Source organism: Podarcis filfolensis, assembly GCF_964270895.1.
Source record: "Podarcis filfolensis genome assembly, chromosome: 18".
In the NCBI taxonomy this organism is placed as follows: domain Eukaryota; kingdom Metazoa; phylum Chordata; class Lepidosauria; order Squamata; family Lacertidae; genus Podarcis; species Podarcis filfolensis.
Window position 1 is genome coordinate 10,196,987 of NC_139622.1, and position 15,725 is coordinate 10,212,711.

At 49.8% G+C, this 15,725-nt stretch overlaps 2 protein-coding genes across 4 annotated transcripts; both read left to right on the plus strand.

The window, feature by feature from the left end:
- The first annotated feature begins 683 nt into the window (after window positions 1-683).
- MRPL54 (mitochondrial ribosomal protein L54) lies at window positions 684-5,723 on the plus strand. Its single transcript, XM_083594991.1, has 3 exons — window positions 684-835; window positions 3,281-3,437; window positions 5,486-5,723. The coding sequence occupies exons 1-3, from the start codon at window positions 730-732 to the stop codon at window positions 5,616-5,618; spliced, it is 396 nt and encodes a 131-aa protein (XP_083451117.1). The 5' UTR covers window positions 684-729; the 3' UTR covers window positions 5,619-5,723.
- A 1,046-nt stretch (window positions 5,724-6,769) lies between these two features.
- Window positions 6,770-12,998, plus strand: LOC310753591 (UPF0449 protein C19orf25). 3 transcript variants are annotated; one of them, XM_083595000.1, is made up of 3 exons: window positions 6,770-6,853; window positions 10,625-10,787; window positions 11,563-12,998. In XM_083595000.1, the coding sequence occupies exons 2-3, from the start codon at window positions 10,652-10,654 to the stop codon at window positions 11,757-11,759; spliced, it is 333 nt and encodes a 110-aa protein (XP_083451126.1). In that variant the 5' UTR covers window positions 6,770-6,853; window positions 10,625-10,651; the 3' UTR covers window positions 11,760-12,998. The 3 variants fall into 3 exon arrangements, with proteins under 3 accessions (XP_083451126.1, XP_083451128.1, XP_083451127.1); XM_083595002.1 differs by lacking the exon at window positions 6,770-6,853 and adding an exon at window positions 7,889-7,903; XM_083595001.1 differs by lacking the exon at window positions 6,770-6,853 and adding an exon at window positions 10,298-10,523.
- Window positions 12,999-15,725: the final 2,727 nt, after the last annotated feature.

Below are 15,725 nucleotides of genomic sequence, written 5' to 3' on the forward strand. Positions count from 1 at the left end.
CCATAGAATCTCCGCTAATTGCAATGTGCAATGTGCAATGTGCAATGTGTGTGTGTGTGTATATATATATATATAGAGAGAGAGAGAGTTCATCACAACTTCAAAAAATAAAATAAAATAATAAAAATTTGTCTATGATTTTTTTACTGTTGTTTTTATTTGTTTTTTTGTTTTTGAAAATTAATAAAATGTTATCAATAAAACAAGACACATTATCAGGAGTCTCTGCTAATTGCAATGTACAATATATATATAGAGAGAGAGAGAGTTCATCACAACTTCAAAAAATAAAATAAAATAATAAAAATTTGTCTATGATTTTTTTACTGTTGTTTTTATTTGTTTTTTTGTTTTTGAAAATTAATAAAATGTTATCAATAAAACAAGACACATTATCAGGAGTCTCTGCTAATTGCAATGTACAATATATATATAGAGAGAGAGAGAGAGAGAGTTCATCACAACTTCAAAAAATAAGATAAAATAATAAAAATTTGTCTATATTTTTTTACTGTTGTTTTTATTTTATTTTTTTGTTTTTGAAAATCAATAAAATGTTATCAGTAAAACAAGCCACCTCATCAGGAACAGGCGGTCCAGCGCAATTGCATTCGGCGTTGCAAAAAAATAAAAAAATTCAAAGAAGCGGACTACATTTCCCAGGATGCTCTCCGGCTCCCGCGCAGACTCCGTGCGCCTCCGCGGAGCCCGGGCAGCCTCTCCGCGCTCATGGCTCTCTCCGGGTTGCAGCTGCGGGCCGTGCTCCGCCTCTCCCCGGCCCGCAGCGTCCTCTGGTCCGGCCCGGGGCTCCGCAACTACGCCAAGAAGGCCGGCGGTAAGCCAGGATCCCGGGAGGGGGGCTTTGCAAAGGGGGGGCTGGTTGGGGGAACTCTGCACATGGTCAGAGGGCCAGTGTGCTGTATTGCATTGGCCAATTTGCAGGTAGACTGTAGACATTATTGCAGGTAGACAGTGTATTGCATTGTATTGGCCAATTTGCAGGTAGACTGTACTGCGCTGTGGAGGTTCTGCTTCCTTCCTTTTCCCCTAAAAGGGAGGCTGGCTGGGGGGACTCTGCACATGGTCAGAGGACCAATGTGTTGTATTGTATTGGCCAATTTGCAGGTAGACAGCACCGCACTGTGGAGGTTTTGCTTCCTTCCTTTCCCCCAAAAAGGGAGGCTGGTTCGGGGAACTCTGCACATGGTCAGAGGGCCAATGTGCTGTATTGCATTGGCCAATTTGCAGGTAGACTGTAGACATTATTGCAGGTAGACAGTGTATTGTATTGTATTGGCCAATTTGCAGTTAGACTGCACTGCGCCGTGGAGGTTCTGCTTCCTTCCTTCCCCCCTAAAAGGGAGGCTGGCTGGGGGAACTCTGCACATGGTCAGAGGGCCAATGTGTTTTGTTTTGTTGTACTGTATTGTATTGTATTGTATTATATTGTATTGGCCAATTTGCAGGTAGACTGCACCGCACTGTGGAGGTTCTGCTTCCTTCCTTTTCTCCTAAAAGGGAGGCTGGCTGGGGGAACTCTGCACATGGTCAGAGGGCCAATGTGTTTTGTTGTAGTGTATTGTATTGGCCAATTTGCAGTTAGACTGCACTGCGCTGTGGAGGTTCTGCTTCCTTCCTTTCCCCCTAAAAGGGAGGCTGGCTGGGGGAACTCTGCACATGGTCAGACGGCAACCCTTCCCCGAAAACCCCCTCCAACCAACCCCAAAAAGGGGGGCCACCCAGCCCAGTCTCCTGGCTGGTCAGATTCTCTCCAGGAAGCCCACCCCCCAAGCTCCTTGTATTGGCCAATTTGCAGGTAGACTGCACCGCACTGTGGAGGTTCTGCTTCCTTCCTTTTCCCCATGCGCCGCACCCCACATTGCAGGCTTGTTGCAAGGGGAGGCAAGCCTAGCTCCTTGGAGAAGGAAGGAGGGATGTGGATTGAGTAAATGAAGTGATCGTCTCTTGCTGTTTTTTTTATACAGCATATAATTTTTATTAAGTTTCCTGCTTTGCAGTTTAAAATACTCATTTATACATCCTTAAGGTATCAGTGGGAACGTGTGTGGCGCTGTCGGTTAAACCACAGAGCCTAGGACTTGCCGATCAGAAGGTCGGCGGTTCGAATCCCCCGCAATGACGGGCTGAGCTCCCGTTGCTCGGTCCCTGCTCCTGCCAACCTAGCAGTTCGAAAGACGTCAAAGTGCAAGTAGATAAATAGGTACCGCTCCGGCGGGAAGGTAAACGGCGTTTCCATGCGCTGCTCTGGTTCGCCAGAAGCGGCTTAGTCCTGCTGGCCACATGACCCGGAAGCTGTACGCCGGCTCCCTTGGCCAGTAAAGCGAGATGATCGCCGCAACCTCAGAGTCGGTCACGACTGGACCTAACGGTCAGGGGTCCCTTTACCTTTAAGATATCAGTGACTTCCCATTTTCTCTTTCCATGGTTCATTGTGTATATCATAAATCCCTGCATATATTTTACAAAAACTATACCATTCGGTTCTCCGTTATTGCTTCCATCAAAACTTGTTTACACTGTTGAATTTTTCTCAATGCTGCCGGCCTTTTCAGCTGTACACAATCATTTCCCATATATGCAGGAAACGTTTTCCAATCTTCTCTGAATGTATGTTCTTCGTTCTCTTATTCTATATGTTAGGTCCGCAAGCTGCACATATTCCATCAGCTTAAGTTGGCATTCTTCTTTAGTCGCTCGTTTTCCATTTTTGGGCTAACGAAACACGGGCCGCAGTTGTTGCGTACATAAATAGCCTTTTTTGACACCTGAGAATTTCATCTGAATTATCCCCAACAGAAAGGACTCTGTTGGGTTTTTTTTGGGGGGGGGGTGCTTTAAAAAATATTTTTTCAATTCATTATGAATTATTTCCCCAATACCCTTTTACAGGTCCACCACATATGATAGTGTACCCTCATTCTCATTGCATCTCCAGCACTTATCAGATTCCGTCTTATACATCTTAAGAAGCCTACTCAGAGTAAAAGACCATGTGTAAATCATTTTCAGGTAGTTCTCCTTCAAGGAATAACATGCTGTAGACTTCAGATCACTCTTCCAGAGTTCCCCCCAGAGATTAAAAATCTATATTATGTCCTATATCTATTGCCCAGTATATCATAGAGGTCTTTTGTTTCCCAACCAATTTTAAGACCTGCTCCTCTTTGGTCCGTTCCCAGCAACCTCAAGGACAATGGAGGCAACATTTCCCCCCCAATTCATTAAGGATCATTTCCCTTCTCTTGCTGTTTTCATCCAGGTGTAAAGATCAGAGGGAAAGGCCCCAGCAAAGAAGACATGAAGGGTCCCGAAGTCTGCAAAGACGCCGCGATCCTCACCACCCATGCCGTGGGAGTCAACATCTACAAAGAAGGCCCAGAGGTAGTTTTGAAGCCGGACTCGGAATATCCGGAATGGTGAGTTTGCGGCAGACGAAGAGCCAACCTTCTGTAGAAATGCAGACATTATTTTTTTAAAATTAACAAATCAAGTTTCTAGTCCACAGGATGTGTGCAAACAGATAGAGATTCGGGGGGGGGGCGGTGCATTGAGGAACCTCAGATTTCCTGTTTTGAATCAGAGGAACAGCTTTTTCGGAAAGGTCTCTGCCCCCCCACCCCCATGCCTGAAATATATCTGGTAGCCAAGAATACTTTTGATACTGAATCCATAGCATACAAGTAAAGGTTTTGAATCAATAGTCAAATAGTGGATCTTATTCTGATTGCCCCAGCGAAAAAGCTTGCCACCTTTGCCGTCACCTGCTCATCTTGATCTGTCAAGAGAAAGGACACTGGGGCAGTGGCTGGGCAACCCGGGATGGACAATAAAAGAGGGGTGATAATCTCATTCCTCAAGCCTTTATCAAGAGGGCAAGCCAGAAGGGCATGTGCCACCGATTCGGGACCGCCGTCTCCACAGGGACGTTTTTTGTGCGGGATCTGTTGGAATCGTCCCTCAAGTCCAGCCGAGGGCAAGACATTCAATCTTGCGAGAGTAAAAACATGTCTATATTTTGGAATTGCTAGGTGATGCAGATAGGGTGCTGGAGAGTCGAAATGGGAAGGTGGAAAACAGTCATGCCATGGGCAAAATGTCCTTATTGTGGCCAAGCTGTTCTGACGCTCAATATCATTTAAAGTTAAAGGGTAAAGGGACCCCTGACCATTAGGTCCAGTCGTGGCCGACTCTGGGGTTGCGGCGCTTATCTCGCTTTACTGGCCGAGGGAGCCGGCATACAGCTTCCGGGTCATGTGGCCAGCAGGACTAAGCCGCTTCTGGCAAACCAGAGCAGCGCACGGAAACGCCGTTGACCTTCCCGCCGGAGCGGGACCTATTTATCTACTTGCGCTTTGACGTGCTTTCGAACTGCTAGGTGGGCAGGAACAGGGACCGAGCAACGGGAGCTCACCCCGTCACTGCGGGGATTCGAACCGCTGACCTTCTGATTGGAAAGTCCTAAGCTCTGTGGTTTAACCCACAGCACCACCCACGTCCCTCCAATATCATTTAGGCGCTGACAAATTAGACTGTTTGCTTTACTAAAACCCAAAGCGAGTAGCTGTTGTGGGGACAAACCACAAGAGGGAAGTTTTGGATAGAACATTTTAGTTCAGGCGCTTTTGGGATCTTGCAGTGCTGGGGATATTAGACCAGCAGGATTTGAGTTTAGGCAAAGCCAAGAGTTAAGTGTCCTCCGCCAGATCCATCATTCTACCGAGGGAAGATTAGCCTCTAGGCGCAATGATGCGCTCTCGACCGTCACACCAGTTCACACTTTCTCGGCTCACCCCATCACATTTATCTATGTTAACGGAAAAAATCTGAGGGCTCCCTTGGACAAAAACAAAGACACCAACCAGGATTACTTGGAGCAAAACAGCAGCCTGTAGGCTTGGCCTTTATTGATGTGTTGCAACAGGGTGCTCCCCTCACTTGCAGGAGAGAGGAGGGACCCAGGAAAATGGTGTGCAAGACCTTATAAAGACTTTTGAAATTGCCACCCTGTAGATCAAGACCACCCCCAGAAACACCATACATACATCACAGAAGGGGTGTAACCTAAGACCACCCCTCAGATACATCACACCTACATCACAGAAAAGGAGGTCTAAAACAGAAATCTGAATATTGTTTTTCTCCTGTCCTTGTTTATCTCCTGTCTGGCAGGTTACTTGATTGGATTGCCTGGGGAGCCTGGCCATTCTTTTGTAGTGATAAATACTTAGTTCCTGGGCCAGGTCACAGGCTCACACCCTATTCAAACACAGACATACCATTAAGACAGGATTTGTGAAGGAAAAGACAATGGGGAGGCTTTTCCAGTTTGACCTTGCAGAGAAACATTTGCTCAGTTTAGGAATCAAAGTGGCTTCAGGTCGGTCTTCCTGTGCTGATCTATGTACGTGCGCTTATGAACATTGCTATATATCTAAGACCTCAAAATTCCTATCACACCTTCCAGGCTTTTCCAGATGTACCTTGGGCCCCCCAAGAAGCTGGAGGAGCTGGACCCAGAGACCCACGAATATTGGCGGAAGCTGCGGAAGCTGAACATTTGGCAGGAAAACAAACTGAAGAAGGTCCGGTCATTTTGATGCGGAGAGCTGTGAAAGCGGCGGTTGGCTGCTGGGAAAGGACCTTGTTTTCTATTTTTATGTCTCCCTTGGTGTAAAAGTTGGCCAATAAAAACCTCGACCGTGCAGGATAGTCCCTGTCATTTTTCTCCTCCTCCTCCTCCTCCTCCTCTTCTTCCTCTAAATTATTTTATTGCATTTTTTAAAAACCACAAAAAATAAACATAAATCGCTGGATACTGTGGAGAGTGATTTCCTGAACAGCCTGTGCTTTTTACTACAGTGGTCTCTTGGTTCTCAAACTTAATCCGTTCCGCAAGTCCGTTCCAAAACCAGAGCGTTCCAAAACCAAGCCTCGCTTTCCCCTAGAAAGGAACGCAAAACGGATTAATCCATCCCAGACTTTTAAAAACAACCCCTAAAATAGCAATTTAACATGAACTTTACTATCTAATGAGCATTGATCCATAAAATGAAAGCAATAAACAATGTACTGATGTTACACGATCAATCAGTAGCTGAACTGGGTTCCACACAGTCACAAAAACAAAAAAGCCATAAACAAAAATGCAAAATAAATAGCAAAAACAGACAGACCTCAGTGTAACACTCAAAACGGAGGTGTGGCAGTCAAAACGGAGCATGTTTGGCTTCTGAAAAAAGTCAATCAAACATGTCAATCAAATATACATAATACACACGCAGATATACGCACAATATATTTCACATTCAGTTGCCATCAAAAATGACCCAAACCCTTCCTCCCCTTTGCGAATCATGTTTAGTATCAAAATGCGCAGACTTCCAGCTGTCTGCAAGGAGCAAAGTTGCATTTCCAGCTGAATTTGGGGAGAAACCACTTGCATTTTGATAATAAACCCGATTTGCAATGGAACATTTTTGATGGCAACTGTAGAATGGCAAAGTTCTCATTCGGTCTCGCCGTTCCGCCGCGAGACCTACCCCTCTACCCTTTCCTCCCTTTTCCTAGCTCTACGCTCCCATCCGCAGCTCGCCCGCCTTGGCAACAGAGGAAGGCGTTGCGGGGGCCATAGAGACGCACGCCGGAGGAATAGAGCGGCGCTTCGCTCCGTAGAAAAACAGCCCAACCACCGGAAGTGAGGCGGCGGCGGCCGGAAAGCGGAAGCCGCTGCCCTCCCCAGGAGGAAGTGGGCGGGGCCCAAAGGAGGGGCGGGGCCAGGAGGGAGGGAGGGATAGAGGTGAGGAGGAGGAGGAGGAGGAGGGAGGAAGAGCAGGTGAGGAAGGAAGGGGGGCTACCTGGGGGGAGGGGGAGGGTTTTTTGGGGGGGGTGTTAACCTGGGGGGGGGTTAAACCTTTGTGGACTTGTGGGGGGGGAGAAATGGGTCCTATTTTGGGGGGGTATAATATGGGGTTTTTTTGGGGGGGTCGCAAATATGTGGGGGGGCCTCAAATTATGTGGGGTGGGGGCTTTTGACTTGGGGGGCAGAGAAGGGAGGAGGAAAACGGGTCCTACTTGGGGGGGGAGAGGTAAGTGGGTGCTTTTTTGGGGGGAGTGGTTTTTTGGGGGGGGCGCAGGAACTATTATGGCTATTTGTGGGGGGGGCGGGGCTCGTCTTGGGTGGGGGGTGGGCGACGTGTCAAGTGCCCCCAAAGGGCTACAGGGGAGAAAATTGGTGTTTTTATTGGGGGGGGGAGAGGATAGGCAGTAAGCATTTTTCCCCCCTTGGGGGGACTTTTGTGGTTGCTGCTAATGGTTAGATAACATGGGGGGGGGTTGATAAAAGGAGAAGGGGAAGGCTGCTATGGGGTGGAATATTGGGGTTTTTTGTGGGGGGGGGAGCAGGACGAAATGAACAAGGATAGAAATAATTGATGGTGGGGTGCTAATATTATTATTATTATTATTATTATTATTATTATTGGAGGTGGAGATGCAGAAAGAGCCCAGATGATGAAGGGAATTGGGGGGGTGTAAAAGAAGGGTGCAGGTGGGACAATGGAGGAAGAGATCTGTTTGAAGGAAAGAGGGTGGGAAACTAATAGGGCCAGGTGTGGGTTTGTTTGGGGTTTTTTTTGGGGGGGGGGACGCTGAATAAGCTGCAATAGACGTTCCTTGAGAGGCTTAGAGACGGGAGGCGGCGTGTGTGTTTGACAGCGCCTAGGTGGGGTGACTTGTGTGTATGGGGGGGGGAAGTGGGAGGAATCTGGGGAGAGGGGGAAGAGAAACTTGGGGGGGGGGGAATTAGGTAAAGAGAAAACCGGGGAGGTGCGGGGTTGGCGTCGAAGCAGGAAAGGTCTTGATGGAGATGATGGAGATGGGAGAGGTGAGATGTCAGAATCAGGGCTGGGTGGTGAAAATTGAGGGGGGGGTTTTGTGGTGGGGGGAGTGTAAAGAACAGGAAAAATAGCCCCCTGGGGTGTGCGAAGAAAAGCAATGTTGGTTAGGGGGGGCGGTTTTAGTGATGGGGGGGACACGGACGGAGGACAGAAAATAGAGGCTGCAGTTTGCAGAAAGGGTGGTGGGTGTGGTATCTGCAGAACCGTTATATTCTCTCTTCTTTTTCTTCCATATATATATATATATATATATATATATATATATATATCCCTGATCTCTCTCCCCCCCCCACCCTGCACGCGTCTTGCATCGGGCCCCTTCTTTGCACAGACACTGCAGAGCTTTGACTGAATGTTCTCGAAACCCTTTCGGATGAATGGGCTGTCCGTTCTAACCATCCTGAGGGGAGGGTGTGGGGGAACCAGAGAATTTTTTGGAAAGAAAAGAAGATAGGATTTATCCGTACAATTGTCCTCTCCTCCCTTCCTCCCCCCCTCCAAGAAAATCCCTTTCCACCCAAAATATAGCAGCAGGCACAAAAACACACACACCCACCCATCATGAATCCGCAAATTTAATTCAACTGCGGTTTTCCAGAAGGATTATTAGGGCAGCGCACGGTGGATTTGCATGCTGAGAGGCTGGTCAGAGAGAAGACAGGGACTGAGAGGAAAGGATTTGCGGAGGGGGAGCAGGTTATGGGGAGAAGGCTTGCCAGAGTGAGGATGGGTGGGGGGAGATTTGGCAATTTGGTCCAGCGGTTTACCCACCACGCTGATAAAGGGGAAAGTTAAGATTCCTTCCAGTTTTTGACGGGCATTGAAATAAGACCACTGCAGGAAATACTTCCTGTGGCTTGATTTTTCTGGAAACTCTGGTTGACCAGTGCAAATTTTGTTGTTTTAATTAAGTGAGGGGGTTATCCAAGTCAGACCGTCAGCACTGAATGGCAGCGAGAGTCTGCGCGGTTTCAGGAAGGGGGTCTTTTCCCCTCCGACCTAGAGATCCCGTGGCATTGCATGCAAAACCGATGCTACACACTTCCATTTATTTTATTTTTTAAAAAAGTAAGATTCCAGTCCTCATGGGGCTCCGAATCAGGCGATGGTTTAAATGGGAAGCTGAATCAGATGGTTGACCCTTCTGGCTTGTCTTACACTGACTGGCAGCAGCCCTCCAGCCTTAACCTGGAAATCCCGGGCTGGGATTGAACCTGGGACTTTGCAGAAGCTCTGCCCCCTGAGCTGTCGCCCTTCTAAAAATGAAATAAAAATAAAAAGAAGCTGGGACGGCTCAGTCGGCAGAGCACCAGACTCTGAATTTCAGGGTTCTGGGTTCAAGTTGTGCAGAAGATTCTTGCATTGCAGGGGGTTGGTCTAGATGACCCACGGGGTCCCTCCAAACTCTATGATTCTGTGACTCGGCAGCTCCTGTTCAAATGAGCCCTGTTCTATGGTCCTCAATAAAATAGGACTATGGGAAGCAGAGAAGAGGCCTTCCCCTCCATCTGGAAATAAATTACCGGGAGTTGCAGCCCCCAGTTGCTTTAGATTAAATTTGCATTTGATCAAACAATGCCGGGAGACAAAATATCTTTAGATCCGGAATCGGTGGCGCTGTAAATATTGCAGGGCTATGACTCCCATTGGCTGATTGGCTGGTGGTGATGATACAGTGGTACCCTGGGTTACAGACGCTTCAGGTTACAGATGCTTCAGGTTACAGACTCCGCTAACCCAGAAATAGTACCTCGGGTTAAGAACTTTGCTTCAGGATGAGAACAGAAATCGTGTGGCGGCGGCGGGAGGCCCCATTAGCTAAAGTGGTGCTTCAGGTTAAGAACTGTTTCAGGTTAAGAACGGACCTCCGGAACGAATTAAGTTCTTAACCAGAGGTACCACTGTATCTGACTTTTAGAAGACATCTGAAGGCAGCCCTGTTTAGGGAAGTTTTTGATGTTTGATGTTTTGTCGTGTTTTTAATACAGCGGTACCTCGCGTTAAGTACTTAATTCGTTCCAGAGGTCTGTTCTTAACCTGAAGCACCACTTTAGCTAATGGGGCCTCTGGCTGCCGCTGCGCTGCCACAGCATGATTTCTGTTCTCATCCTGAAGCAAAGTTCTTAACCCGAGGTACTATTTCTGGGTTAGGAGACTCTGTAACCTGAAGCGTAGGTAACCTGAAGCGTATGTAACCCGAGGTACCACTGTACAGTGGTACCTCGGGTTACAGACGCTTTGGGTCACAGACTCCGCTAACCAGGAAGTGGTTGCTCCAGGTTAAGAACTTTGCCCCAGGATAAGAATGGAAATTGCGCGCCAGCGGTGCAGCAGCAACGGGAGGCCCCATTAGCGAAAGTGTGTCTCAGGTTAAGAACCATTTCAGGTTAAGAACGGACCGCTGGAACGAATTAAGTTCTTAACCCGAGCTACTACTATATTCCGTTGGGAGCCGCCCAGAGTGGCTGGGGAAACCCAGCCAGATGAGTGGGGTGTAAATAATCAATTATTGTTGTGTGCGCCGGCTGGCACACCAGGGCTTCAAGCAAGCAGGCCAGGGATTGAGCCTTGGAGCCTTTCGCACCCAAAGCAACAGCTGCTCTACCGGTGAGCTACGGCCTTGCTCAATGGGATCCCCATTGTGACGAGACCCTCGTCTCTCTCCGAGCGCCCCCTCTGATCCCCACCCCTCCTTTCTCTCCCTCCAGTGCCCCGCCGGCATCTGTTTCTGAGCAATGACCTCCAAGGCCAAGAAGCGAGTGGTGCTGCCCACACGCCCCGACCCCCCCAGCACGGAGCAGATTCTCGAAGATGTGCAGCGCGCCCAGCCCAACGACCCCGTCTTCGTCCTCCTGGCCGAGCCCAGCGAAGGTAACCAGAGCCCCCTTTCCCCATGGGGCTTGTTCACGTGCCTTGCCTCCCAGAACCAAGAGAGGCATGAAGCAGGAGGAGCAAAGGCAAGATACCCAGGCTCAGTCTCAGATTGCTTTGGGGGAAACCCTGGAGAAGAAGAGACGTAGACAGCTGTGAGGAGATGGGCAGCTTTAGTTTTAGCAGCTGATATTGTGGGGATGGTGGCGCTGTGGGTTAAACCACAGAGCCTAGGACTTGCTGATCAGAAGGTCGGCGGTTCAAATCCCAGGAATGACTGGGTGAGCTCCCGTTGCTCGGTCCCTGCTCCTGCCCACCTAGCAGTTCGAAAGCCCGTCAAAGTGCAAGTAGATAAATAGGTACCGCTCCAGCGGGAAGGTAAACGGCATTTCCGTTCACTGCTCTGGTTCGCCAGAAGCGGCTTAGTCCTGCTGGCCAAATGACCCGGAAGCTGTACGCCGGCTCCCTCGGCCAGTAAAGCGAGATGAGCACTGCAACCCCAGAGTTGGCCACGACTGGACCTAATGGTCAGGGGTCCCTTTACCTTTTATAGGAATAACAATTGTAGTCAAAGCCATGCCGATGATGTTATTATTGTTGATGGCTCAGTCAGTAGAGCATGCGACTCTTAATCCCAAGGTTGTGGGTTCGAGTCCCATGCAAGAAATCCGCCTTCTCCTTTTCGTTTTAAAAATCATTGATTTTCATCCACCCTGGAAAAACACACCTCCATTGTTTTATCTCTCTCTCTCTCTCTCCATCCGCCTGTGCTCAGATTTGCCCTCCCCAACCAAGAACGAAGACCCCGAGGCGAAGCGCGAGCGCCTCTACCGGCTGACCCAGTCGTACGTGGAGATGAACCACCGCCTCCAGATCGCCTGCAGCCTGCTCAAGGAGAAGTGTGAGGAGCTCAAGCTGGCCGGAGCGACTCTAGAGCAGGGGATCTTGGAGATGAAGCAGAGAGCCTTGTGAGATGACGCCCGCTCCGGGAGGCGGGCCAGCGACCAAGCGCCCCGAGCGGCCGGCCCGTATCGCGCCCCCGCTGCGCGCGGCGGCTCCAGCATGCATAAGCTACGCCACTCAAACGCTGTCTGTGTGCTCGGTCTTGTGAATGTGTGCCAAAGCAGTTGCCCCGTTCCACGCCGCCTTGGCGACGGCGCGGTTTGCCTCCCCAGATTTCATGACATCCGCTCTCCTTTCCGGGGCCTTGTTTCATTTCGTCCGCACAGACTTAAGGCAAGCTGTTACCGTTGGGCGCTCTCCCTTCTAAGCTGGGACAGGTGGACTTTTGAGGGCAGGGGCTGGGCGAACAGGGAGGGTTAGCCTGCTTTTTATTTTTTGCCGTTTTTCTTCGTTCCCCCACATTTTTGCATCACTTTGGCCATGACCTCCCCCTCGCCCCGTTACGACTTCTCCCTCTGGTACTGCCTGGATGACGACGCCGTCGCCACCGCCATCTGCCAGCTCCTGGCAGAGCACGGCTTCCGAGGGTATGTCGAGCACCAGGACCACGTGGCGGGGCGGCCAGAGCTCTCCGCGGTGGGCGAGGTCATCCAGGCGAGCCGCGTGGCCATCCTCCTCCTGACGCCCCACTCGGTGGCCGACCCCTGGTGCCGGCGGGTGGCCGAGTGGAACCTTGACCACGCGGTGCACCGGGAGGGGGCGAAGGTCATCCCCGTCTACGTGGGCGTCTCGCGGGAGGAAATGCCCCCGGCGCTGAGGCACCTGAACGGACTCAAGTACGGCGAGAGATTCTTCAAACAGAGGCTGCTCTCCAGCCTGCGAAAAGCAGGGCCCCGCGGGCAGACCCCGCGCCCCTCCAGCGTGAGCAGCGCAAAGAAGGGGGCCGGCTTCTGATGAACTCGGTGAAGGGAGCAGGGGTGGGGTAGGGCGGTGGCTCGACGGCTTCCGGATTCATTTTGGTGTTTTGACGTAGGCTCCATCGTGACGTGGGTTTGGTGACTGTGAACGGAATTCCCACTAGATTTGTGCCTAGAGCTGATTTGTCAGGAAAGTGAAACAGAAGTTGTCTGTGTCTGGGGGTCCGGGGGCGGGGGGGGGACGGAGAGGAAAGGGAGGGGGGCGTCATTTGTTCATTTGTCGGGATGGGTGTTTCAGTATGGAAAGGGGGAAAAGCTAGGTCCCGAGGCTGCTGGTTCTCACCTCTGGTTTAACTTAAGGAGCTGTTATTAAAATGCAGTTTTCGGACAACGTTCAGCTCTCTGCGTTTATGTACCTAGGCAGTCGCTGTTTTCACAGTGGCAACGCTGTGGCCTAAACCACAGAGCCTCTTGGGCTTGCCGATCGGAAGGTCGGCGGTTCGAATGCCCGCTACGGGGTGATCTCCCGTTGCTCTGTCCCAGTTCCTGCCAACCTAGCAGTTCGAAAGCACGTCAGAGTGCAAGTAGATAAATAGGTACCGCTCTGGCGGGAAGGTAAATGGCGTTTCCGTGTGCTGCTCTGCTTTCGCCAGAAGCGGTTTAGTCCTGCTGGCCACATGACCCGGAAAGCTGTCTGCAGACAAACGCCGGCTCCCTCGGCCTGAAAGCGAGATGAGCGCCACAAACCCAGATTCGCCCTTGACTGGACTTTACCGTCCAGGGGTCCTTTACCTTTTTAAAACTTTTACGCATATGTCCCTTATAGGAAACCCACAAGCGGGATTTTAATGTATTCTTAATATTTGTTGGAAGCCGCCCAGAGTGGCTAGGGAAACCCAGCCAGATGGGCGGGGTACAAATAATAAATTATTATTATTATTATTATTATTATTATTATTATTATTATTAGGCTGCTCCCTCCGCTCCTGACATTTCCAGCTGGTATTCAGAAGCGCCGCTGCCTCCGACTGTGGAAGGCAGAGCATAACTAGTAGCTATTGATATTCCTGTCCTCCGTGAATCTATTTCATCCCATTTTAAAGCAGTCCAAGGTAGCCTGCGGGAGCGAGTTCCGTAGTTTGTGCTCCGTGAAGAAGTCCTTGGTTTCTTCTTTCCCAAATCTTCCCACAATAAGCTTTGCCGGATGCCCAGAAGCTCTTCCGTTATGAGATACGAGAGAAAAGCTTTTCTCTTGTCGTTTTTATCATGCCAACTCTCAGTTGCTGTCAGCAGGCGACCGCGGCCACAGTCCCGGAAACTGTCCCCCAAAAAGCGCATAATAATAAGAGCGCAGAAAACCCAGTAAAACCCCTTCCCACAACACATTTGAAAGGGCGCCGGATGTCCATCAGCCCAAGGCCTGGTTGAAGAGGAACGCTTTCGACTGGCACCTAGAGATTTGCAATGCAGGCGCCAGGTGAGCCTCCCTGGGGAAAGCATTCCACAGAAGGGAAGCCACTGCAGAAAAGGCCCTGTTCTTGTGTTGCTGCCCTCCGGACCTCTTGAGGGGAAGGCACATGAAGGAGGGCCTCAGAAGGTGATCTCAGGGTCTGGGTAGGTTCATATGGAAAGAGGCGGTCCTGAGCCGTTTAAGGCTTTATAGTTCAGAACCTGCACTTTGAATTGGTCCTGGAAACAAAATTGGCAGCCAGTGTAGTTGGGCCAGGATCGGTGTCCTATTATTATTATTACGCGGGTGGTGCTGTGGGTTAAACCACAGAGCCTAGGACTTGCTGATCAGAAGGTCGGCGGTTCGAATCCCTGCGACGGGCTGAGCTCCTGTTGCTTGGTCCCTGCTCCTGACAACCTAGCAGTTCAAAAGCACGTCAAAGTGCAAGTAAATAGGTACCGCTCCGGCGGGAAGGTAAGCGGCATTTCCGTGCGCTGCTCTGGTTCGCCAGAAGCGGCTTAGTCCTGCTGGCCACATGACCCGGAAGCTGTACGCCAATAAAGCGAGATGAGCGCCGCAACCCCAGAGTCGGCCACGACTGGACCTAATGGTCAGGGGTCCCTTTACCTTTACCTTATCAACGCCCTCCCACCAGATGTCAAAGAGAACAACTACTACCAGACTTTTAGAAGACATCTGAAGGCAGCCCTGTTTAGGGAAGCTTTTAATGTTTGATGTATTACGGTATTTTAATATTTTTTTTGGAAGCCGCCCAGAGTGGCTGGGGAAGCCCAGCCAGATGGGCGGGGTATAAATAAATTATTATTATTATTATTATTATTATTATTATTATTATCATCATCATCATCATCATCATCATCATCACCCATGCTATGTGCAAAGTGCACTGGCTGGCAAGCAGACCAGGATTGGTGTTAATAATAATAATAATAATAATAATAATAATAATAATAATAATAATAAAAAATTTGCACCAGCGCCACGTGCCCCAGCTGGCAAACAGCCTAGGCACGCATGCGCACAAGGAGCGCCTCCTCCAGCGACCCTTCCCAAGCCCTTCTGCACGTTCCCTTAGAATCATAGAATCATAGAGTTGGAAGAGACCACAAGGGCCATCGAGTCCAACCCCCTGCCAAGCAGGAAACACCATCAGAGCACTCCTGACATATGGTTGTCAAGCCTCTGCTTAAAGACCTCCAAAGAAGGAGACTCCACCACACTCCTTGGCAGCAAATTCCACTGTCGAACAGCTCTTACTGTCAGGAAGTTCTTCCTAATGTTTAGGTGGAATCTTCTTTCTTGTAGTTTGGAACCATTGCTCCGTGTCCGCTTCTCTGGAGCAGCAGAAAACAACCTTTCTCCCTCCTCTATGTGACATCCTTTTATATATTTGAACATGGCTATCGTATCACCCCTTAACCTCCTCTTCTCCAGGCTAAACATGCCCAGCTCCCTTAGCCATTCCTCATAAGGCATCGTTTCCAGGCCTTTGACCATTTTGGTTGCCCTCCTCTGGACACGTTCCAGTTTGTCAGTGTCCTTCTTGAACTGTGGTGCCCAGAACTGGACACAGTACTCCAGGTGAGGTCTGACCAGAGCAGAATACAGTGGCACTATTACTTCCCTTGATCTAGATGCTATACTCCT